This window comes from Octopus sinensis, linkage group LG17 (assembly GCF_006345805.1).
Source record: "Octopus sinensis linkage group LG17, ASM634580v1, whole genome shotgun sequence".
NCBI lineage: Eukaryota > Metazoa > Mollusca > Cephalopoda > Octopoda > Octopodidae > Octopus > Octopus sinensis.
In genome coordinates, this window is record NC_043013.1 from 5725782 (window position 1) to 5752176 (window position 26395).

Below are 26395 nucleotides of genomic sequence, written 5' to 3' on the forward strand. Positions count from 1 at the left end.
TTAAACTGCACCGCAAAATGTTGGAGTAGTTAGGAATCTAAATCGGAGGAGACAGAGTCTCACACACACAACTTCAATTTTATATATAATATAAAGATTTGCTGATATCAAAATAATATATTGAAAAATAAAAATATTTTCTACTCCAAGGATTAAAAAGGGGCGTTTGGCCAAAATGGGTTGAGAACCTTTGACCTAAATTAAAACCTTCCATCAAAATTTTGTGCTAATTTGTGCCTCCAACATCTGTTTGATATTGACAAAATTATTTAATTAAATTCCTCATTAGATATAGTATATTCTTTTCTCCCTGTATTTAATAAAATTTTCTCTTATGTTGCCTTATTAGGTTCCACTTCAATGTTTCCAAATATACAAAGTTTTTTCCTTGCCTCCTGATCCTATGTAATCAGATGGCTTGATTCTTTTGATACCAACCTGCATGAAACAGCTAATGGTTCTACGATACAAACTTTCTGCTTTAAAGGAAGCTAAATTAAAACCTTCTGTCAAAATTTCTTGTAAATTTATAATCCAAACACCAGGTTGATAACGACATAGTTATTTTACTAAATTGTTTGTTATTTTTCAAATTAACTGAAAGAATGGGAGTGTATTTTGATACAACCATGGCAAAAGGGTTAAACTTATTTGATGAAGTGCTAAGATTTTTGTCATACAATGCTTTGATGGATGTGCAACATCAGTGTGCATGTATGACAGAGTGTAAGCATCTTGGGAGGAAAGCTGGACATAAGAGGCATCAGATGTGGTGTGCAAGAGACGACTGCATTGGTATGTGCAACGTCAGTGTGCATGTATGACAGAGTGTAAGTGTCATACACTAGTGTAACTCTCTGGCTTACCAGCTCCTGTCAAAGCAACCAACCTATGTCGGCATGGAAAACATGCGAAATAATGATGATGAAAAGATAATGAACTGCGAAAACTTTGTCACTAAACTGACCAAGTCACAGTTGTGTAATGAAAATTTTGATATTTCATGAAATAAATTTGAAGTGAATTGAGCAGCGTCCTTGTGTGTTATTAACCATTTTGACCATAGCACGCTTGAAACTGTCCTGCTTCTAGGTTACTAACTTCCTTTAACACTGTAGCATTTAGATTATTCTGTCAAAAGTAAGGCTTTTTCATTCATATTATTCTGAAGTAATCTTGAAGTTTTGAGATTTCAATGATGTGATTGTTTATTTTTTACAATGACATTGTAGGATATGAGTGAGAGGCCAGATCTGGATGGTTTGAACATAAGTAGAATATTTGGGCCGGTTTAAATGCTAATGGGTTAGAGGGACCTAAATTTAAAAGGTTCCATGAAAATTTCATGTTATGTCCCAAACACCAGACTAATCACAACAAAGTTATTTCACTTAAATCTTTATTATTTTCTAAAAAGAATTGAAATAAAGGAAATGTATTCAACAGAAATATGGTAACCTGAGGGTTAAGAACTAAGATAGTTTTAGAAAGCTGATAAAGTTCAGAATAAGAAAAGCAATAACAATTATGAAATTATTGCCATATATTACATTTGTTCCATCCTTCACACCATATTTCTCTTCAAGTTCGTCAATACTCATGGTGTTGCATAAATCTTTATCGCACGAGTAAGAACATTGTGTCACGCCATTAATATCATCACATCCACTCTTTCCATGTTCAGCGCAACCACGGAAGGTTGATGTTATTGTTTTAGTAACTAGAGAAAAGAAAAGAAAATATTTAGCTGTAGATATGGCTATGCAAAAGAATAAGGTATAACTGCATGGTTCAGTTTATTTTAGTGCCATGTAGTTATTAGATTTATTTGTCACTGTGTGATATCTTGTGCAAGAATCTTGTACTATAGTCTGAGATTAAGAGAGAAAGCTCATGTGTATAACTCTTGTTTGTGAGAAGTTTTGTGTGTTTGCCATATTTTTTGGCATACAAGTTGATTCTTTCTTAACATTGTGAAGGTATATCTATCTACATAAATGTGTAATAGTGTCTGTCTGTGTGTATGTGTTTGGGGCTACTCTAACTCCTCCCACACCATCCAACCGATTTTAATGATTTTTGGCACATAGGTAGATCACATGTTCTGAACTTCAAATAAGGCTGGAATCTTTCAAAAATTCAATGCTCAGTTGGCATCGATTTCTGTGAGCTCAATTGGGTGTTTGAATGGAAATTCTCATAACAATGTTATTTTTCTACATGTAAAATTTCAACAAAATTGATGGGTAACAATAGGCACGGGGAACGTAGATGATTTCAATACAAGGTCAGAAGTGAGCTTAACTTCAACCTGGAAAACGCAAGCAATGCTGGGTTCAACAGCTAGTATTAGGATATTTTTACAGGAAGAAAGAAAAATACATTGAAAGGGTAAAAGATGAAATCGTCCCACTAACTACGTTGCCAAGGAAACAAAGAAAAGGATGGGTGGGGATTAAGCAGCAGAAAATACGGTGGAGGCACTAAGGGGGTTGTACACCTCAGAACAAATAGCATGTTCAGTTGTGCCTCTTGTGAGATTAAAATTCAAACAACCTGGAGCAACTTGTGCACCAAAATAACTGGAGGATCTGAAGTCCCATGTGAAATAGTGCAGGCTTTGGAAAGATAGTGATATTTAAACATGTTTGCATTACATTTTTACACTATATAGATATACTGATAACTCTTTTGTTGGTGAGAGCACTTGTGTATACACGCCGTCACTGGCGAGAGCTCATAATAATGCACTGTTGCTGGTGAGAGCTCTTGTGTATACATGCTGTTGCTGGTGAGAGCTCTTGTGTATACACGCTGTTGCTGGTGAGAGTTCTTGTGTATACATGCTGTTGCTGGTGAGAGCTCTTGTGTATACATGCTGTTGCTGGTGAGAGCACTTGTGTATACACGCTGTTGCTGGTGAGAGCTCTTCTGTATACATGCTGTTGCTGGTGAGAGCTCTTGTGTATACATGCTGTTGCTGGTGAGAGCTCTTGTGTATACATGCTGTTGCTGGTGAGAGCTCTTGTGTATACACGCTGTTTCTGGTGAGAGCTCTTGTGTATACACGCTGTTGCTGGTGAGAGCTCTTGTGTATACACGCTGTTGCTGGTGAGAGTTCTTGTGTATACACGCTGTTGCTGGTGAGAGCTCTTGTGTATACACGCTGTTGCTGGTGAGAGCTCTTGTGTATACATGCTGTTGCTGGTGAGAGCTCTTGTGTATACATGCTGTTGCTGGTGAGAGCTCTTGTGTATACATGCTGTTGCTGGTGAGAGCTCTTGTGTATACACGCTGTTGCTGGTGAGAGCTCTTGTGTATACATGCTGTTGCTGGTGGGAGCTCTTGTGTGAATACACACTGTTGCTGGTGAGAGCTCTTGTGTATACACACTGTTGCTGGTGAGAGCTCTTGTGTATACACACTGTTTCTGGTGAGAGCTCTTGTGTATACACGCTGTTGCTGGTGAGAGCTCTTGTGTATACACGCTGTTGCTGGTGAGAGTTCTTGTGTATACACGCTGTTGCTGGTGAGAAGTCTTGTGTATACATGCTGTTGCTGGTGAGAGCTCTTGTGTATACATGCTGTTGCTGGTGAGAGCTCTTGTGTATACATGCTGTTGCTGGTGAGAGCTCTTGTGTATACATGCTGTTGCTGGTGGGAGCTCTTGTGTATACACGCTGTTGCTGGTGAGAGCTCTTGTGTATACACGCTGTTGCTGGTGAGAGCTCTTGTGTATACATGCTGTTGCTGGTGAGAGCTCTTGTGTATACACGCTGTTGCTGGTGAGAGCTCTTGTGTATACATGTTGTTGCTGGTGAGAGCTCTTGTGTATACACGCTGTTGCTGGTGAGAGCTCTTGTGTATACATGCTGTTGCTGGTGAGAGCTCTTGTGTATACACGCTGTTGCTGGTGAGAGCTCTTGTGTATACATGTTGTTGCTGGTGAGAGCTCTTGTGTATACATGCTGTTGCTGGTGAGAGCTCTTGTGTATACATACTGTTGCTGGTGAGAGCTCTTGTGTATACACACTGTTGCTGGTGAGAGCTCTTGTGTATACATGCTGTTGCTGGTGAGAGCTCTTGTGTATACATGTTGTTGCTGGTGAGAACTCTTGTGTATACACACTGTTGCTGGTGAGAGCTCTTGTGTATACATGCTGTTGCTGGTGAGAGCTCTTGTGTATACATGTTGTTGCTGGTGAGAGCTCTTGTGTATACACACTGTTGCTGGTGAGAGCTCTTGTGTATACATGCTGTTGCTGGTGAGAGCTCTTGTGTATACATGTTGTTGCTGGTGAGAGCTTGTGTATACACACTGTTGCTGGTGAGAGCTCTTGTGTATACGCTGGTTGCTGGTGAGAGCTCTTGTGTATACTGCTGTTGCTGGTGAGAGCTCTTGTGTATACATGCTGTTGCTGGTGAGAGCTCTTGTGTATACATGTTGTTGCTGGTGAGAGCTCTTGTGTATACACACTGTTGCTGGTGAGAAGTCTTGTGTATACATGCTGTTGCTGGTGAGAAGTCTTGTGTATACATGCTGTTGCTGGTGAGAGCTCTTGTGTATACATGTTGTTGCTGGTGAGAGCTCTTGTGTATACATGCTGTTGCTGGTGAGAGCTCTTGTGTATACACGCTGTTGCTGGTGGGAGCTCTTGTGTATACACGCTGTTGCTGGTGAGAAGTCTTGTGTATACATGCTGTTGCTGGTGAGAAGTCTTGTGTATACATGCTGTTGCTGGTGAGAGCTCTTGTGTATACATGTTGTTGCTGGTGAGAGCTCTTGTGTATACATGCTGTTGCTGGTGAGAGCTCTTGTGTATACACACTGTTGCTGGTGGGAGCTCTTGTGTATACACGCTGTTGCTGGTGAGAAGTCTTGTGTATACATGCTGTTGCTGGTGAGAAGTCTTGTGTATACATGTTGTTGCTGGTGAGAGCTCTTGTGTATACACACTGTTGCTGGTGAGAGCTCTTGTGTATACATGCTGTTGCTGGTGAGAGCTCTTGTGTATACACGCTGTTGCTGGTGAGAGTTCTTGTGTATACACACTGTTGCTGGTGAGAAGTCTTGTGTATACATGCTGTTGCTGGTGAGAAGTCTTGTGTATACATGCTGTTGCTGGTGAGAGCTCTTGTGTATACATGTTGTTGCTGGTGAGAGCTCTTGTGTATACATGCTGTTGCTGGTGAGAGCTCTTGTGTATACACACTGTTGCTGGTGGGAGCTCTTGTGTATACACGCTGTTGCTGGTGAGAAGTCTTGTGTATACATGCTGTTGCTGGTGAGAAGTCTTGTGTATACATGCTGTTGCTGGTGAGAGCTCTTGTGTATACACACTGTTGCTGGTGAAAGCTCTTGTGTATACATGTTGTTGCTGGTGAGAGCTCTTGTGTATACATGCTGTTGCTGGTGAGAAGTCTTGTGTATACATGCTGTTGCTGGTGAAAGCTCTTGTGTATACATGCTGTTGCTGGTGAGAGCTCTTGTGTATACATGTTGTTGCTGGTGAGAGCTCTTGTGTATACATGTTGTTGCTGGTGAGAGCTCTTGTGTATACATGCTGTTGCTGGTGAGAGCTCTTGTGTATACACACTGTTGCTGGTGAGAGCTCTTGTGTATACATGCTGTTGCTGGTGAGAGCTCTTGTGTATACATGTTGTTGCTGGTGAGAGCTCTTGTGTATACACACTGTTGCTGGTGAGAGCTCTTGTGTATACATGCTGTTGCTGGTGAGAAGTCTTGTGTATACACACTGTTGCTGGTGAAAGCTCTTGTGTATACATGCTGTTGCTGGTGAGAGCTCTTGTGTATACATGCTGTTGCTGGTGAGAGCTCTTGTGTATACATGCTGTTGCTGGAGAGAAGTCTTGTGTATACACACTGTTGCTGGTGAGAGCTCTTGTGTATACACACTGTTGCTGGTGAGAGCTCTTGTGTATACATGCTGTTGCTGGTGAGAGCTCTTGTGTATACACACTGTTGCTGGTGAGAGCTCTTGTGTATACACACTGTTGCTGGTGAGAGCTCTTGTGTATACACACTGTTGCTGGTGAGAGCTCTTGTGTATACACACTGTTGCTGGTGAGAGCTCTTGTGTATACATGCTGTTGCTGGTGAGAGCTCTTGTGTATACACACTGTTGCTGGTGAGAGCTCTTGTGTATACATGCTGTTGCTGGTGAGAGCTCTTGTGTATACACACTGTTGCTGGTGAGTGCTCTTGTGTATACATGCTGTTGCTGGTGAGAGCTCTTGTGTATACACACTGTTGCTGGTGAGAGCTCTTGTGTATACACACTGTTGCTGGTGAGAGCTCTTGTGTATACATGTTGTTGCTGGTGAGAGCTCTTGTGTATACACACTGTTGCTGGTGAGAGCTCTTGTGTATACATGCTGTTGCTGGTGAGAAGTCTTGTGTATACATGCTGTTGCTGGTGAGTGCTCTTGTGTATACATGCTGTTGCTGGTGAGAGCTCTTGTGTATACACACTGTTGCTGGTGAGAGCTCTTGTGTATACACGCTGTTGCTGGTGAGAGTTCTTGTGTATACATGCTGTTGCTGGTGAGTGCTCTTGTGTATACACACTGTTGCTGGTGAGAGCTCTTGTGTATACATGTTGTTGCTGGTGAGAGTTCTTGTGTATACACGCTGTTGCTGGTGAGAGTTCTTGTGTATACATGCTGTTGCTGGTGAGTGCTCTTGTGTATACATGCTGTTGCTGGTGAGAAGTCTTGTGTATACATGTTGTTGCTGGTGAGAGTTCTTGTGTATACATGCTGTTGCTGGTGAGAGCTCTTGTGTATACATGCTGTTGCTGGTGAGAGCTCTTGTGTATACATGCTGTTGCTGGTGAGAAGTCTTGTGTATACATGCTGTTGCTGGTGAGAGTTCTTGTGTATACATGCTGTTGCTGGTGAGAGCTCTTGTGTATACATGTTGTTGCTGGTGAGAGTTCTTGTGTATACATGCTGTTGCTGGTGAGAGCTCTTGTGTATACATGCTGTTGCTGGTGAGAGCTCTTGTGTATACACGCTGTTGCTGGTGAGAGTTCTTGTGTATACATGCTGTTGCTGGTGAGAAGTCTTGAGTATACATGCTGTTGCTGGTGAGAGCTCTTGTGTATACACGCTGTTGCTGGTGAGAAGTCTTGTGTATACATGCTGTTGCTGGTGAGAGCTCTTGTGTATACACGCTGTTGCTGGTGAGAGTTCTTGTGTATACATGCTGTTGCTGGTGAGAAGTCTTGTGTATACATGCTGTTGCTGGTGAGAGCTCTTGTGTATACACGCTGTTGCTGGTGAGAGCTCTTGTGTATACACGCTGTTGCTGGTGAGAGTTCTTGTGTATACATGCTGTTGCTGGTGTGAGAGCTCTTGTGTATACATGCTGTTGCTGGTGAGAGCTCTTGTGTATACACGCTGTTGCTGGTGAGAGTTCTTGTGTATACATGCTGTTGCTGGTGAGAAGTCTTGTGTACATGTTGTTGCTGGTGAGAGTTCTTGTGTATACATGCTGTTGCTGGTGAGAGCTCTTGTGTATACATGTTGTTGCTGGTGAGAGTTCTTGTGTATACATGCTGTTGCTGGTGAGAGCTCTTGTGTATACATGCTGTTGCTGGTGAGAGCTCTTGTGTATACACGCTGTTGCTGGTGAGAGTTCTTGTGTATACATGCTGTTGCTAGTGAGAAGTCTTGTGTATACATGCTGTTGCTGGTGAGAGCTCTTGTGTATACACGCTGTTGCTGGTGAGAGTTCTTGTGTATACATGCTGTTGCTGGTGAGAAGTCTTGTGTATACATGCTGTTGCTGGTGAGAGCTCTTGTGTATACACGCTGTTGCTGGTGAGAGCTCTTGTGTATACACGCTGTTGCTGGTGAGAGCTCTTGTGTATACACGCTGTTGCTGGTGAGAGTTCTTGTGTATACATGCTGTTGCTGGTGAGAAGTCTTGTGTATACATGCTGTTGCTGGTGAGAGCTCTTGTGTATACATGCTGTTGCTGGTGAGAGCTCTTGTGTATACATGCTGTTGCTGGTGAGAAGTCTTGTGTATACATGCTGTTGCTGGTGAGAGCTCTTGTGTATACACGCTGTTGCTGGTGAGAAGTCTTGTGTATACATGCTGTTGCTGGTGAGAGCTCTTGTGTATACACGCTGTTGCTGGTGAGAGTTCTTGTGTATACATGCTGTTGCTGGTGAGAAGTCTTGTGTATACATGCTGTTGCTGGTGAGAGCTCTTGTGTATACATGCTGTTGCTGGTGAGAGCTCTTGTGTATACATGCTGTTGCTGGTGAGAGCTCTTGTGTATACACGCTGTTGCTGGTGAGAGCTCTTGTGTATACACGCTGTTGCTGGTGAGAGCTCTTGTGTATACACGCTGTTGCGGGTGAGAGCTCTTGTGTATACATGCTGTTGCTGGTGAGAGCTCTTGTGTATACACGCTGTTGCTGGTGAGAGTTCTTGTGTATACACGCTGTTGCTGGTGAGAAGTCTTGTGTATACATGCTGTTGCTGGTGAGAGCTCTTGTGTATACACGCTGTTGCTGGTGAGAAGTCTTGTGTATACATGCTGTTGCTGGTGAGAGCTCTTGTGTATACACGCTGTTGCTGGTGAGAGCTCTTATGTATACACACTGTTGCTGGTGAGAGTTCTTGTGTATACATGCTGTTGCTGGTGAGAGCTCTTGTGTATACATGCTGTTGCTGGTGAGAGTTCTTGTGTATACATGCTGTTGCTGGTGAGAGCTCTTGTGTATACACACTGTTGCTGGTGAGAGTTCTTGTGTATACATGCTGTTGCTGGTGAGAGTTCTTGTGTATACATGCTGTTGCTGGTGAGAGCTCTTGTGTATACACACTGTTGCTGGTGAGAGCTCTTGTGTATACACACTGTTGCTGGTGAGAGCTCTTGTGTATACACGCTGTTGCTGGTGAGAGCTCTTGTGTATACACGCTGTTGCTGGTGAGAGTTCTTGTGTATACATGCTGTTGCTGGTGAGAGCTCTTGTGTATACATGCTGTTGCTGGTGAGAGCTCTTGTGTATACACGCTGTTGCTGGTGAGAGTTCTTGTGTATACATGCTGTTGCTGGTGAGAAGTCTTGTGTATACATGCTGTTGCTGGTGAGAGCTCTTGTGTATACCTGCTGTTGCTGGTGAGAGCTCTTGTGTATACATGCTGTTGCTGGTGAGAAGTCTTGTGTATACATGCTGTTGCTGGTGAGAGCTCTTGTGTATACATGCTGTTGCTGGTGAGAAGTCTTGTGTATACATGCTGTTGCTGGTGAGAGCTCTTGTGTATACACGCTGTTGCTGGTGAGAGCTCTTGTGTATACACGCTGTTGCTGGTGAGAGCTCTTGTGTATACATGCTGTTGCTGGTGAGAAGTCTTGTGTATACATGCTGTTGCTGGTGAGAAGTCTTGTGTATACACGCTGTTGCTGGTGAGAGCTCTTGTGTATACACGCTGTTGCTGGTGAGAGCTCTTGTGTATACACGCTGTTGTGCTGTGAGAGTTCTTGTGTATACATGCTGTTGCTGGTGAGAGTTCTTGTGTATACATGCTGTTGCTGGTGAGAGCTCTTGTGTATACATGCTGTTGCTGGTGAGAGCTCTTGTGTATACACGCTGTTGCTGGTGAGAGTTCTTGTGTATACATGCTGTTGCTGGTGAGAAGTCTTGTGTATACATGCTGTTGCTGGTGAGAGCTCTTGTGTATACACGCTGTTGCTGGTGAGAGCTCTTGTGTATACACGCTGTTGCTGGTGAGAGTTCTTGTGTATACATGCTGTTGCTGGTGAGAGCTCTTGTGTATACATGCTGTTGCTGGTGAGAGCTCTTGTGTATACACGCTGTTGCTGGTGAGAGTTCTTGTGTATACATGCTGTTGCTGGTGAGAAGTCTTGTGTATACATGTTGTTGCTGGTGAGAGTTCTTGTGTATACATGCTGTTGCTGGTGAGAGCTCTTGTGTATACATGTTGTTGCTGGTGAGAGTTCTTGTGTATACATGCTGTTGCTGGTGAGAGCTCTTGTGTATACATGCTGTTGCTGGTGAGAGCTCTTGTGTATACACGCTGTTGCTGGTGAGAGTTCTTGTGTATACATGCTGTTGCTGGTGAGAAGTCTTGTGTATACATGCTGTTGCTGGTGAGAGCTCTTGTGTATACACGCTGTTGCTGGTGAGAGTTCTTGTGTATACATGCTGTTGCTGGTGAGAAGTCTTGTGTATACATGCTGTTGCTGGTGAGAGCTCTTGTGTATACACGCTGTTGCTGGTGAGAGCTCTTGTGTATACACGCTGTTGCTGGTGAGAGCTCTTGTGTATACACGCTGTTGCTGGTGAGAGTTCTTGTGTATACATGCTGTTGCTGGTGAGAGCTCTTGTGTATACATGCTGTTGCTGGTGAGAGCTCTTGTGTATACATGCTGTTGCTGGTGAGAGCTCTTGTGTATACATGCTGTTGCTGGTGAGAAGTCTTGTGTATACATGCTGTTGCTGGTGAGAGCTCTTGTGTATACACGCTGTTGCTGGTGAGAAGTCTTGTGTATACATGCTGTTGCTGGTGAGAGCTCTTGTGTATACACGCTGTTGCTGGTGAGAGTTCTTGTGTATACATGCTGTTGCTGGTGAGAGTTCTTGTGTATACATGCTGTTGCTGGTGAGAGCTCTTGTGTATACATGCTGTTGCTGGTGAGAGCTCTTGTGTATACATGCTGTTGCTGGTGAGAAGTCTTGTGTATACATGCTGTTGCTGGTGAGAGCTCTTGTGTATACACGCTGTTGCTGGTGAGAGCTCTTGTGTATACACGCTGTTGCTGGTGAGAGCTCTTGTGTATACATGCTGTTGCTGGTGAGAGCTCTTGTGTATACACGCTGTTGCTGGTGAGAGTTCTTGTGTATACACGCTGTTGCTGGTGAGAAGTCTTGTGTATACATGCTGTTGCTGGTGAGAGCTCTTGTGTATACACGCTGTTGCTGGTGAGAAGTCTTGTGTATACATGCTGTTGCTGGTGAGAGCTCTTGTGTATACACGCTGTTGCTGGTGAGAGCTCTTGTGTATACACACTGTTGCTGGTGAGAGTTCTTGTGTATACATGCTGTTGCTGGTGAGAGCTCTTGTGTATACATGCTGTTGCTGGTGAGAGTTCTTGTGTATACATGCTGTTGCTGGTGAGAGCTCTTGTGTATACACACTGTTCTGGTGAGAGTTCTTGTGTATACATGCTGTTGCTGTGAGAGTTCTTGTGTATACATGCTGTTGCTGGTGAGAGCTCTTGTGTATACACACTGTTGCTGGTGAGAGCTCTTGTGTATACACGCTGTTGCTGGTGAGAGCTCTTGTGTATACACGCTGTTGCTGGTGAGAGTTCTTGTGTATACATGCTGTTGCTGGTGAGAGCTCTTGTGTATACATGCTGTTGCTGGTGAGAGCTCTTGTGTATACACGCTGTTGCTGGTGAGAGTTCTTGTGTATACATGCTGTTGCTGGTGAGAAGTCTTGTGTATACATGCTGTTGCTGGTGAGAGCTCTTGTGTATACATGCTGTTGCTGGTGAGAGCTCTTGTGTATACATGCTGTTGCTGGTGAGAAGGCTTGTGTATACATGCTGTTGCTGGTGAGAGTTCTTCTTGTGTATACATGCTGTTGCTGGTGAGAAGTCTTGTGTATACATGCTGTTGCTGGTGAGAGCTCTTGTGTATACATGCTGTTGCTGGTGAGAGCTCTTGTGTATACATGCTGTTGCTGGTGAGAAGTCTTGTGTATACATGCTGTTGCTGGTGAGAGCTCTTGTGTATACATGCTGTTGCTGGTGAGAAGTCTTGTGTATACATGCTGTTGCTGGTGAGAGCTCTTGTGTATACACGCTGTTGCTGGTGAGAGCTCTTGTGTATACACGCTGTTGCTGGTGAGAGCTCTTGTGTATACATGCTGTTGCTGGTGAGAGCTCTTGTGTATACATGCTGTTGCTGGTGAGAAGTCTTGTGTATACACGCTGTTGCTGGTGAGAGCTCTTGTGTATACACGCTGTTGCTGGTGAGAGCTCTTGTGTATACACGCTGTTGCTGGTGAGAGCTCTTGTGTATACATGCTGTTGCTGGTGAGAGCTCTTGTGTATACACGCTGTTGCTGGTGAGAGTTCTTGTGTATACACGCTGTTGCTGGTGAGAAGTCTTGTGTATACATGCTGTTGCTGGTGAGAGCTCTTGTGTTACACGCTGTTGCTGGTGAGAAGTCTTGTGTATACATGCTGTTGCTGGTGAGAGCTCTTGTGTATACACGCTGTTGCTGGTGAGAGCTCTTGTGTATACACACTGTTGCTGGTGAGAGGTCTTGTGTATACATGCTGTTGCTGGTGAGAGCTCTTGTGTATACATGCTGTTGCTGGTGAGAGTTCTTGTGTATACATGCTGTTGCTGGTGAGAGCTCTTGTGTATACACACTGTTGCTGGTGAGAGTTCTTGTGTATACATGCTGTTGCTGGTGAGAGTTCTTGTTATACATGCTGTTGCTGTTGCTGGTGAGAGCTCTTGTGTATACACACTGTTGCTGGTGAGAGCTCTTGTGTATACACGCTGTTGCTGGTGAGAGCTCTTGTGTATACACGCTGTTGCTGGTGAGAGTTCTTGTGTATACATGCTGTTGCTGGTGAGAGCTCTTGTGTATACATGCTGTTGCTGGTGAGAGCTCTTGTGTATACACGCTGTTGCTGGTGAGAGTTCTTGTGTATACATGCTGTTGCTGGTGAGAAGTCTTGTGTATACATGCTGTTGCTGGTGAGAGCTCTTGTGTATACATGCTGTTGCTGGTGAGAGCTCTTGTGTATACATGCTGTTGCTGGTGAGAAGTCTTGTGTATACATGCTGTTGCTGGTGAGAGCTCTTGTGTATACATGCTGTTGCTGGTGAGAAGTCTTGTGTATACATGCTGTTGCTGGTGAGAGCTCTTGTGTATACATGCTGTTGCTGGTGAGAAGTCTTGTGTATACATGCTGTTGCTGGTGAGAGCTCTTGTGTATACACGCTGTTGCTGGTGAGAGCTCTTGTGTATACACGCTGTTGCTGGTGAGAGTTCTTGTGTATACATGCTGTTGCTGGTGAGAAGTCTTGTGTATACATGCTGTTGCTGGTGAGAAGTCTTGTGTATACACGCTGTTGCTGGTGAGAGCTCTTGTGTATACACGCTGTTGCTGGTGAGAGCTCTTGTGTATACACGCTGTTGCTGGTAAGAGTTCTTGTGTATACATGCTGTTGCTGGTGAGAGTTCTTGTGTATACATGCTGTTGCTGGTGAGAGCTCTTGTGTATACATGCTGTTGCTGGTGAGAGCTCTTGTGTATACACGCTGTTGCTGGTGAGAGTTCTTGTGTATACATGCTGTTGCTGGTGAGAGCTCTTGTGTATACACGCTGTTGCTGGTGAGAGTTCTTGTGTATACATGCTGTTGCTGGTGAGAAGTCTTGTGTATACATGCTGTTGCTGGTGAGAGCTCTTGTGTGAATACACACTTGCTGGTGAGAGCTCTTGTGTATACACACTGTTGCTGGTGAGAGCTCTTGTGTATACACGCTGTTGCTGGTGAGAGCTCTTGTGTATACACGCTGTTGCTGGTGAGAGCTCTTGTGTATACATGCTGTTGCTGGTGAGAGCTCTTGTGTATACATGCTGTTGCTGGTGAGAAGTCTTGTGTATACATGCTGTTGCTGGTGAGAGCTCTTGTGTATACACACTGTTGCTGGTGAAAGCTCTTGTGTATACATGCTGTTGCTGGTGAGAGCTCTTGTGTATGCTCACTGATGTGTATACAAGTTAACATCATCAAAGTTGGGACAGACCCTGGCATACATTTGTCTACCAAACAATGGTATTTTGAGAATAAAGACATATGGGGAGGTGGGAGGGATTGGGCTCTGACAGAAGCTCTAGATCAAACACTTCAGTTCAAACATTCTTTACTTCACTCCCACACACCCACCCATCCGCTTGCCAACGCTGCACATCTCCAGCCTCCTTTTACCATCACTCCTCCTCAAAGCATCTCTCTCACACCAAAATACCTCCCCTTTCCTGTGTCCCTTCACCTCTCTATCACTCTTCCCAATACTACTCACTCCCTGAAACACTTCCCTCTCTTCCACTGTCGTCTCTCCCCAACCCCTTCCTTTCCCTTCATTGCCCCCTAATCCCAGTATTCCCCACCTCCCTCCCTCCCTTCCACCTTAGTCATAGATTCCATAAGAAAAGGAATTGCTACCAAAGACAGACATCCTTCCTATGACACCAGGCACCAACATATTCCAGCAATTTCCTAAGTCAACACCTGGTGATGACTGACAGACAGACAGACAACTAAGTTTGGAGATTGTCCTGGATAAGCTAATCCTTAACATCAAAGTATTTGATCTCCTCAAGAATCTTCCTAATGTGGTTGTTGTTATTAAACAATGATCTAAGTTGGTGATGTTTAGCCAAACTGTGTCCATAGAAAGAAATGGGATTTCAATCAATAAGGAGGTCACCATTGTGAGTGAAACCTTCCAGTGCAAACACTGTCTCTGTTGGTGGAGACAGACTATTGCACACGTATGCATGCACACACACACACACAGAGGACACATACAAACACACTTGCAAACATATACACAGACAAACACAAACACACAGACATACACACATACACTAACAGACACACACATACAAACACACTCAGTCATCTTATCCTGCTCCTGTTCTGTACCTTGTATTCTCCCACTTTCCTCCCCCTCACACTGACCCTCTCTATTTCATTCTGTCTCTTTTTTTCTCTCCCTCTACAGCTTTCTCTCCTTCCCATAGTATATCTATTCTTTTCTCCCTTCTTGGTTTCCATACCATTAACCCTTTAGTGTTCTGATTATTCTATCAAACATAATGCCTATTGATTCCCATTGATTTGAATTAATCATGCATTATCTCATATCTTCAAGATCTTGCTGGTGCAATTACTTAATGTAGAATAGCATTGTAGGGTAAGTGTGAGAGCCTGGATCTGGTCAGTTTGAACATAAAACAGATTAGCTATTTTGGCCGGATATGGCCAGTTTAAATACTAAAGGGTTAAAGGATGGAAATCTGGTACGAAAGATCATTAGTGTTGAGAAAAAAAGCCTTGCAGCATTTGCCATGGCTTTTGATGTTCTGAGTTCAAAACCAACCAATGCCAACTTTGCTCCAAAGGTTGATAAAATACATTTACTAGTCAAATATTGTAGTCAACTTAATTGACTAACCCCCTTCATCATCATCATCATCATTTAGCATCCGTTTTTCATGCTGGCATGAGTCAGGCAGTTAAGTTGGAACTGGTAAGCTGGGGAGCTGTACTACCGGGTTCCAGTCTGACTTGGCATGGTTTCTATAACTGGATGCCCTTCCTAATGCCAAGCACTCCAAAAGTGTAATGGGTGCTCTTTATACATGGCCACCATGGCCTGTTTTGTGTCTGGGTGTGCATTGGTCATTCGGTCGTGTCTGTTTATGTTCTTTGACTGCTAATGTGTTTGGTCATTCATGTTGGATATGTGGTTTTATGTTGGCTGCTCAATTGGCGGAAGTTAACTGCTGGCTGTCTGCTTGTCTCTTGACCATTTGCCTGGTGATGGCTATCTGCAGTCCCTTGACAGATTGCCGGTGGATGGTTATCTGCCCCCTGTTGTATGTCTGACTCTATTTATAATGGTCATTACAGTTAGGACAGACATACCACAGAAGTAATTTCTAGCTATGTAGGTTGCCTCCTGGCCACTTGAACCTTAAATGACACAGCTCAGATCATAGGAAAATCCATCCATCACTTTTTGACAGGACAAAGAAATTTCTTTCACACCTGTTTGGCCAGTGGCGGATCAGACAAACGAGATTCCTTAGATTCGGTTTTCAAATCTCAGCTCAGAAAAAGGAAGAGTGAGTTTATATATATATATATATATATATAATATATATATATATAAATATTATTTGAGGGAATAAAATCCAAACTTACAAGGAAAAAAAATTAAATTTAGAAATACTAAATCAAATTTCACACAATACAATATATATATATAAAAAATTAGAAAAACCACCTTTTATCAATTCAAAATGAACAATTAAATTACACCATCTAGAAAATTACATATAATAGAAAAATTAAAATTAAAATATTATATACGTTTTTATTATTATTTTTTGCAATTTACTTAATCTTTGACATTTTATTGTTATTTTAATTTTAATATTTCTATTATATGTAATTTTCTAGATGGTGTAATTTAATTGTTCATTTTGAATTGATAAAAGGTGTTTTTTTCTAATTTTATATATATATGTATATATATATATATATATATATATATATATAATATATATATATATATATGTGTGTGTGTGTGTGTGTATGTAAATTAGAGAAGAACCAACATTTTATCAATTCAATTGGTATATATATACTTACCAATTATATATTTTTATTCATTATCTTATAATTTACTTAATTATTGGTATATGTTTTTATTGTATATCTAATTTTTTTCTATATGGTATAATTTAATTATACCATTGATATGTTGAGCTGCAGCCTCTTGGAGTAAAGTTGAAAAAGTGTGATACACTGACATTCGCATTTATTATATTAGATGAAATGAATGAGAATCCCTTTTAACTTACCTGTGTTTCTCAAAGTTCTTATGAGACAAGAATATTGACATCGGTACATTTTAGATGTTTCATTGAAGTGATCGCTACACTCTATACCTTGTTTGGTTGAGGTGATCGTGTACTGGCAGTTATAACACATTTCACGGCATTCTGTAAAGTAGGTAAACATAGACAAATTAATATGCACACACACGAGTACTAGCAGAAGATTTGAGGAACCGCTTCAACTATTACTATTGCTAAGGAATTAACAAAAAGATTGTCCACAGTTAAAATCTGATTGTAATCCATCCATCCATCTACTCTGCTTGCTTTACCTGGGAGGGTCTGGGGATAAAGTCCTCAGGGACCTTCATCATAGGGTCCTACCATAAGCAACTGTCATTACAGTTTGTTTGAATTCCCAGCATGACCAACCAAGACTAATGGATATTATCTGACCAATTTCTCATTTGTATGATCTGGAAGCACCAGCTCAGACTGCTTGGCCATGTTGCTCGATTTTCTGAGTTAGATCCTCCTTACCATGATGTTCCCTTCACTGAGGATCCAGCTGGGCTGATGGCTTGTTCTGGTTGACCTCATGCCACAGGGTCATGGCAGAGGAGGAGCAGGTATGAGTGGAAGCTGAAAAGTTCTTGACTTTAGGGGTTTTGTGAAAGGCCCTAGTTGGGGGCCCAACCTTCCAAGTTCTTTTACTGGGCTGAGAAAAACTGAAGGACCGCTGCAGTAAGTGTGTGAATCTGAGAGGGTGGGGTACATGAAATAAAATCGTAATTAACTGATCCTCCTGTATTTTCTTTTACCCAAAGCCAGAAACTTTTCAGCACCCCTTTGTATCTTGTGGAGATGGGGGACTAACTAGGACTCTGTTTGTTGGGTCACCTAGGTGGACCTGGTAATGTACCTACCAATGGTAAAAACAACAAAGTGCTGCAGTGGTGTATACCCCACTACACATCTGACCTGACTGTCTTGGTTTTGATCTACCTCTAGGTCTCCTTCAGATTGGTTTGGCTTGAGCAATCTCTTTGGTGGTTCTTTCCTGTGGCATACAAATTACAATGACCCCTTCAACTGAGTTATGACAAGTGTACCACTTGATTCAATCAAGGGATCAGTCTGCTCATGAAATTAATGTGCAAGTGGCTGAGTACTCCACAGACATGCATGCCCTTAACATAGTTCTCAGGGAGATTCAATGTCACACAGAATGTGACAAAGGCTGGTCCTTTCGAATTACTGGTAAAGCTCCTTTTTACCAGTTGAGTGAATTGGAGTGATGTGGAATGAAGTGACTTGCACAATGTGATGCCAGGAATTGAACCCTCTACCTTATGAATGGGCAGTTTGGGCAGTTTGAACAGGGTTGTTAAACTGAATGGCTGCACCAGGAATATAGCATCAGTCGTGCTCCTGCCTGGCATTTCATCTACATTAACTCACTCTATAATTAATTGAGCTATGACCCTTTCTGTGACTTTCATCACCTGGTCCAGCAGTTTGATGTCTCTGTAATTATTCCTGTCTAAGGTGTCACCTTTGCAGTTGATTGTAATATTGCTACACCAATCATTGGGCATGACTCTCTCACGGACAACCTCATTAACTAAGCCATATCCTATTCCACCAGATATTTGAAGCATCTCAGTGGAGATTCCTGATGGACCGGGGCTTTCCCTGTCTTCATGTCCTTAATTGTATTATCTGCTAAGCTACTGTCAATTCGGATAGCTGGTCCCTCAGTTGGGTCAACATTTGGCAGACCTTCCTTCTCCTATTCATTCTCCATGTTTGGAAGCCTTTCATAATGGCATTTCCAACCAAGCCTCTTTCTTTGCAGAATCATAAAATTCTACAATTTTATTGCCAATACCTCAATAATAATAATAATAATAATAATAATATAATAATAATAATAATAATAATAATAATTTATTTCTTTATTGCCCATAAGGGGCTAAAATAAAGACAGGCAAAGGGATTAAGTCGATTACATTGACCCCAATGTGTAAGTGGTACTTATTTAATCGACCCCAATAGGATAAAAGGCAAAGTCAACCTCAATGGAATTTGAACTCAGAACATAAAGACAGTCGAAATACTGCTAATGATAATAATAATAAAAATAAGAGGGGCCCACCTCCAAGGTCATGCACTGCTTATCTTGATATGAGATCACAATGTTATGCACATATAGTTGTGATGCATGTGCCAGGTGTACCCTTATCAGATGTGTAGTCATGATAGGTGTACTGGGCTTTGTATATTTTACTCCAAAGTCACTTTGATGGCATGCACTGCTCTCTCACTCAATAATAATAATATTCCAAAAATCTCATTGAAGTAATAAATTCAAGAGCCGTACTCTTAATCAGATATAGAGTTGGAATTATAGAAGACCAGAAACGAAATAAAGAAACTTGACAGGAAAACTAGCAAGTTGTTGATGATGTATTGAGCCTACCATCCGAAATCTGATATCAACAGGCTATACTTGAGGAGAGGCCAGGGTGGAAGAGGCTTAATAACAGTAGAAGAATATGTACAGGTGTTAAGAAAGAACAGGTGATGAAGAGCGTAATAGGAGAAAAGGAGAAGAACGAATACAAAGAGAGCAAGTCCGAAAGATTGAAGAGAGACTTCTGGATGGCCAATTTTGGAGAGTCACTGAAGACATATGTGGAACAAAATCCTGGGCTTCATTAAAAAAAGGGACAATTATAAAAAGAAACAGAGAGCCTAATTGTAGCAACCCAAGATCAAGCGATAAAAACAAACAACTTGCGAAAAAATATATATGGAGAGAATATGTCAGAAAAATGTAGAGCCTGTGGAACTTGGAATGAGACAGTGGCACACACATTGTGGCAGAATGCTCCAAGTTGCTATGGGAAGAATATAAGAAATAGAAGCATGACCAGGTTGCAAAAGTTTTACACAGGAAACTGTGCCAGAAATGGTGATTTGAAGCTGGAAACACATGGTAGAATCACCAATTTGAAGGAGCACTAGAATCGGAGATATGTAAGATTTTGTGGGACTTTGCTATTCAGACGCACAAGAAATTAGAAAATAATAGACCAGATATAACAAGTGTAGATAAGGAAAAGCAAAGTTGCTTACTTATCGACCCATCAGGCCCGTTTGATTCCAGGATCATAAAGTGGAAGGAAAAAAAAATAGTCTCTTAAAATTTGGAATTGGAAGAATTTGGAAGATATGAAGAGTAAAGGTTGTGCCTATAATAATTGGTGCACTGGGAACAGTAAACCAAGATATAAATAAATGGCTGAAGGAAATTGAAATAGAATGTTCGGAAGAGCTCCTAGAGAAAGTCTGTCTGTTGGGACAGCAAGGATTATCAGGAGGATCCTAAGCACTTGAAAGACTGCTCAAAACTTGTGGATACCCAAGGTTATAGGTAGTAACTTGCTATCCACATAATCCCAACCAGGAATAAGACTGAACCTGAGACAAACGATAATTATAATTGCTTTGATGCCAAACCAGGCAGTGGCTCTCATGGCTTCTGATCTTCTCTGATTGAGAGTATTAACAAATGCATGTTTTGTCTTGGTGTAAAAGATGGGCTACAACAAATATTCTACTCAATACCACAAATTTGCTTGTAAGTTGCTTGACCATAACTGGTTGGACATGTCCGTTGGTGGCTGACGATATGTGCATCTCTGATCATGAGCAGAAGTAGTGGGGAGCATCATAGCCATATGTTGAGAGAAATTCTTTGGAGTCTGAATAATTCATATCTGGAAATATGGGTGTTTTATTCATCATCATTAAACAACTCTTATTCAGGGATTTTCTAACTAGCCCCCACCTGCAAAATTATGCACTTTTTATCTAGATATGAGGGTCAGCATGTCACACACATATGGCTGTGATTGGATGGATAGTCATGATGGGTATATTGGGCTTTGTTATATTTGTACCTTAGTGTCAATTTTCTGGCATAAGCTGTTCTCTCACTTAATAATAATGCATTGGTTTGGAGGGAATATCTTGCAAGCTTCCTGTGTTGGTGAATATATGCTGTAATTAGGTTTAAAAACATACTAGTGGTCAGGTAATCTGCATCTAAACCAGTAAACCCACTGGGCATGTTTGGTGAGCAGGGTGGTAGTTGGACACCCTGAATTCCTTGGTGAGGAGGCAGGTAATTGGACACTCTGGACACTTTGATGAGCAGGGTGGTAATTGGATGTCCCGAACACCATGGTGAGCAGGGTGGTAGTTGGATACCCTGAACACCTTGGTGAGGAGGGTGGTAATGGACACCCTGGACACTTTGTTCAGAAGGGTGGTAGATGGACACCCAAGACACTTTGGTGAGCAAGATGGTAGTTGGATACCTTGTTGTGGAGGGTGGTAGTTGGACACCCTGGACACCTTGGTGAGGCAGGTGGTAGTTGGATACCTTGCAGGAAGAAAGAGAAGACCCATCAAAGGATGGATGAATTCATGGGAGTCAATGGCCATCCAACTGAGTGTATATGAGGGTAGGTGTGGACTCTGAACCTTGGTCAGAAACCCAATTAGTGATGGTGTCATGATAAGAATACTGGTGATTGTACAACCTTATAAATGCTACCTCCCAATGAGTGATGTCAAATTCAAGTTACAATCACAACTGCACGAATGGGACTGGAACTGTGAAGAGGGAAGGTGTTGCACACATGGCAGGCAAGGATCAAGCTCCAGCAGGTTGTCATCAAGCCATTGATGAGGACCAGAATCAAAGTCAAAAGTGCAGAAAGAGCAAAATGTAACAGGGGAAAGAGATAAACAAGACTTAAGATTAAATGATGGCTTTGAAGTAACCCAAGTAAAAAAAGGGTTTCATGTAATGAATGAAAGGAAAAAATGGGATAAAAAGGGAGTCTTTGAAGCTTCTGCCCAGCAATTGATGGAGCAAACAAGGGCAATTCATATAAGTGCTTTGATTGCAGGGTTGGAGGTATGGGAAATTACCACCTGTGTCATCTCTTGTGAAAGGTAGGAGAGTCCAGTTTGCTGGACATTGTTGTAGAGCTGAAAAAGAAGTAATTTCTACTCTTCTCCTCTGGAAGCCATCTACTGACAATACCAGAGGGCGCACACTCTCCTACCCTGATGTAATCTCCAGGGATGCAGGCATCCAGCAACAGGACCTCCGTAATGCTATGATGGACCGTGAAGTCTGGCGTAACATAGTAAATTCCATTGTCTCGACCACGGTCGAACAATGATGATGATGGAGAAATTTGGAGAAGAATTAAAATGAACAAGAAGAGTGTGAAACAACAGTGGCAGAAAACGGTAACGAAGGGGGTAAGAGATAAAGACAATGAAAAACAAGGAAATCATTATATGCCTGAGAAGGTTGATGAAGTAGATAGAGAAGATGATCTGGTTGGACAAGAGAGAGTAAATGTTGCACATGACTTGAATGGTAAAGAGGAGTTTTATAGAAATATTGCAAGGTGTGATGATGGGAGCAATGAAGTACCATCAAATGTTAAATATGTAATGGTAGAAATTAATTGGAATAAACTGCCTGAGTCAGTTGTTGACTGCCATGACACTGCATCCTTTAAGGCCCTCATGCTTCCCGAAATCCGTCGAAACTACACCTGATTATATATGCACTTTAGATGAGTTGTAGTGCACCTGAGCACTGTACACAATGTTTATTATTATTATTATTATTATTATTATTATTATTTTAATTGGTCAACAATGTTATGATGATGTTGGTGGAGGCAGTTGGTGTGACGATAATAATTTGTTATTATGTTTGCATGTTGTAAGATGCGAGAGAACAAAGTGCATGAAGTTTTAAGGAAATATTTATTTACCATTACGTTACAATACCTCACCTCGACGGGCAGGTTATGTTAAATCCAAAAGCATGCGAAAGTTAGATGCGGTAGAATGTTTGAGCTTGGGTTCTCTTCATTGTTTAGTAGTACATACAGAGAGAGATAGAATGATGTTGTAAGAGAACAGAATTAGAGCTAGTGAGAGCTGAAGGGTTGTGGGACATTGCTGACAGTAAACTTCATCTCTCCCTCTGACCAATGTTTTAGCTGGTCAGCCAGACTTCGTTGAGTCCTCACAACTGTGACAAACTTGGTTGAGTCATCACCTGGCTGGTGACTAACTGATTATTGCTTGGGATGTGCTGGCTTACATAGCTATCTAGAAGGACAGATATATCGTTGAGAGCAATAGATTTAGTTGGTGTTCTTGTTGTCTCTATTCTAGCTTTTGGTGAAGTAGAAGAGGTCAGAAAGGGTCAAGTGGTGAAGACATTATTTCAGCCTAGCTAAAGGCATCTGGAAGATGTAAAACTGCTGTCAGAGAAAAATCACTGTTCCATCGTGGGAAAAGTTCTGTAGCAGTGTTAATTTAAATTTGGCTATGGTGGATCGAATCCACTTCATGCATGGAAGATTCGCTATAAATATATGGACAGGGGAAAGGTAAAGAGAGCCATAGGAAAAATAAACGACATTTTGAGTTTGGTTAAAATAGTGAATATTAGTGAGAGAAACAAGCTCATTGTTGCTGTTGCTAATGTTGTAGCTGACATAATAGAATACAAGTGAAAGACTGTTGAAGAAAAGAAGGGGAATGAAGAGAACGAACCAAACTGGAGGAAGAGAATATGAATGAAGTTGGAAAAGACACAGAAAGAACTGCGACAACTGAATAGGATAATGAGAGGAGAGCTGGAGAATGAGAGGAGAGCTGGAGAATGAGAGGAGAGCTGAAGAATGAGAGGAGAGTTGAAGAATGAGAGGAGAGCTGGAGAATGAGAGGAGAGCTGGAGAATGAGAGGAGAGCTGGAGAATGAGAGGAGAGCTGCAGAATGAGAGGAGAGCTGAAGAATGAGAGGAGAGCTGGAGAATGAGAGGAGAGCTGGAGAATGAGAGGAGAGCTGAAGAATGAGAGGAGAGCTGAAGAATGAGAGGAGAGCTGGAGAATGAGAGGAGAGCTGGAGAATGAGAGGAGAGCTGAAGAATGAGAGGAGAGCTGGAGAATGAGAGGAGAGCTGAAGAATGAGAGGAGAGCTGGAGAATGAGAGGAGAGCTGAAGAATGAGAGGAGAGCTGGAGAATGAGAGAAGAGCTGAAGAATGAGAGGAGAGCTGGAGAATGAGAGGAGAGCTGGAGAATGAGAGGAGAGCTGAAGAATGAGAGGAGAGCTGGAGAATGAGAGGAGAGCTGGAGAATGAGAGGAGAGCTGGAGAATGAGAGGAGAGCTGAAGAATGAGAGGAGAGCTGGAGAATGAGAGGAGAGCTGGAGAATGAGAGGAGAGCTGAGAGATGAGAGGAGAGCTGGAGAATAGAGGAGAGCTGAAGAATGAGAGGAGAGCTGAAGAATGAGAGGAGAGGTGAAAATGAGAGGAGATCTGGGAATGAGAGGAGAGCTGAAGAATGAGAGGAGAGCTGAAGAATGAGAGGAGAGCTGGAGAATGAGAGGAGAGCTGGAGAATGAGAGGAGAGCTGAAGAATGAGAGGAGATCTGGGAATGAGAGAGAGCTGAGAATAGAGGGAGAGCTGGAGAATGAGAGGAGAGCTGGAGAATGAGAGGAGAGCTGGAGAATGAGAGGAGAGCTGAAGAATGAGAGGAGAGCTCAAGAATGAGAGGAGAGCTCAAGAATGAGGTTGTAATCAGAAAATTGAATAGACAGGTTAGAAGAAAAGGGAAAACAAACAGTACACAAAGAATTGCCAGAAAGGGTGTCAGCATTAAAGGCCAAACTGAAAAGACATGATGCTAGATGCAAAGGTTTTGAACAGAACAGATTGTTTCTGTTAAATAGAAGATGTTTTTGAGGATATAGAAGGAGAGCAAACATCAGGAACTGATTCCTGATACAGAAGAAAAGTAAAGTTGTTTTGGGGAGAACTTTTTGGAACAGGTCAGTTCAGACAATAAAGTGCAAATTGGCTAAAACTGGTGAAGAGACAACTTGCAAGAAGAAGAAGAAGAAGAAGAAGGTGGAGGAGGTAAGAAAAAGGAGAAGGAAAGAAGAAAAAGGAGGAAAAAGGTGAAAAAGAAGGAAAGAAGAAGGTAAAGAAGAAGAAGGTGAAAAAGGTGAAGAAGAAGAAGAAGGTGGAGGAGGAGGTAAGAAAAAGGAGAAGGAAAGAAGAAAAAGGAGGAAAAAAGGTGAAAAAGAAGGAAAGAAGAAGGTAAAGAAGAAGAAGGTGAAAAAGGTGAAGAAGAAGAAGAAGAAGGTGAAAAAGGTGAAGAAGAAGAAGAAGAAGGTGAAGAAGAAGAAGAAGAAGGTGAAGAAGAAGAAGAAGCAGGTGGAGGAGGAGGTAAGAAAAAGGAGAAGGAAAGAAGAAAAAGGAGGAAAAAAGGTGAAAAAGAAGGAAAGAAGAAGGTAAAGAAGAAGGTGAAAAAGGTGAAGAAGAAGAAGGTGGAGGAGGAGGTAGAAAAGAAAAAGGAGGAAAAAAGGTGAAAAAAAGAAGGTAAAGAAGAAGGTGAAAAAGAAGGAAAGAAGAAGGTGAAGAAAAAGAAGAAGGTGGAGGAGGAGGTAAGAAAAAGGAGGAAAGAAGAAGGTGAAAAAGAAGGAAAGAAGAAGGTGAAGAAAAAGAAGGTGAAGAAGAAGTGGAGGAGGTAAGAAAAAGGAGAAGGAAAGAAGAAAAAGGAGGAAAAAAGGTGAAAAAGAAGAAAGAAGAAGGTAAAGAAGAAGGTGAAAAAGGTGAAGAAGAAGAAGAAGAAGGTGAAGAAGAAGAAGAAGAAGAAGGTGGAGGAGGAGGTAAGAAAAAGGAGGAAAAAAGGTGAAAAAGAAGGAAAGAAGAAGGTAAAGTGAAAAAAGTGAAGAAGAAGAAGTAGGTGGAGGAGGAGGTAAGAAAAAGGAGAAGGAAAGAAGAAAAAGGAGGAAAAAGGTAAAGAAGAAGAAGGTGAAGAAAAAGGTGAAGAAGAAGAAGAAGTTTTGTCTTACCTGCTGAAGCCAGAATGAGAAGAAGGAAAGTTAAGACGACAGCCATGGTTAACGGTATATGCCAGAGTCTCTTGATGTTGTTGGTGGTCAGAATTTGAATAAAAATTTGTTCTCCTGACAGAACGCTGACCCTGCTTTAACTGAAGTTGGGTAGAAAAGACAAACAGGAAAGCAGAAACAAGTTAGCTTTTTTTGTTTAAAAAAAGATTTTATTTGTATTTTGGACAACTGCTGTGTCAATAGAGACTAAGAAATCCAGTTGAGAGCAGCATTCCAACCTGTGCTTACACACACCTGTCTAACTACTGTGTGAATAAGGTTTCTTAAGTGTGTTCTTGTTCTGCAGGCGTGGTTTGGTTTTGCTTTTGTTTTTCTTTGTTTATTTTTGCTATTCTCATTATTATTATTGTTGTTTTTCCTGTTGTTTCAAATCCAGTTGAGATGAATCAATAAAGATTTTCTGTCAAAGTAGGTGAACTTTTCAGAAAAAGGATTCTCATAAAAAGAATAAAATAAATGAAATATGTAGGAACCTAACTGTGTGTGTGTGTGTGTGCCTGTGTATATATATATATATCACGTGATCATGTGACCGACCAGACCATCAGATGTTGTTACACATCGCTGGTCACAATGCGTTCGCATTGTTTTAGTCTTCGAATGACGCCATCCCACTAGCTAAGCGAGCAGGCCAACAGAAGTAAGAGTGAGAGAAAGTTGTGGTGAAAGAGTACTGCAGGGATCATCACCCCCTGCCGGAGC

General features: G+C 42.0%; 1 protein-coding gene across 1 annotated transcript; it reads right to left on the bottom strand.

The window, feature by feature from the left end:
• Window positions 1–1382: 1382 nt before the first annotated feature.
• Window positions 1383–26079, bottom strand: LOC118766687. Its single transcript, XM_036510281.1, has 3 exons — window positions 25634–26079; window positions 16685–16825; window positions 1383–1720 (listed from the first exon to the last, which is right to left on the bottom strand). The coding sequence occupies exons 1-3, from the start codon at window positions 25677–25679 to the stop codon at window positions 1473–1475; spliced, it is 435 nt and encodes a 144-aa protein (XP_036366174.1). The 5' UTR covers window positions 25680–26079; the 3' UTR covers window positions 1383–1472.
• Between the last annotated feature and the right edge of the window lie 316 nt (window positions 26080–26395).

Excerpts from the sequence above, each read along its gene's own strand:
- LOC118766687 (XM_036510281.1), bottom strand. The coding sequence starts at position 25,679 with ATGGCTGTCGTCTTAACTTTCCTTCTTCTCATTCTGGCTTCAGCAG. Across the intron at positions 16,826-25,633 it reads TCTCATTCTGGCTTCAGCAG|AATGCCGTGAAATGTGTTAT; the intron begins GTAAGACAAAAC and ends CCTACTTTACAG. Across the intron at positions 1,721-16,684 it reads AAGAACTTTGAGAAACACAG|TTACTAAAACAATAACATCA; the intron begins GTAAGTTAAAAG and ends TCTTTTCTCTAG.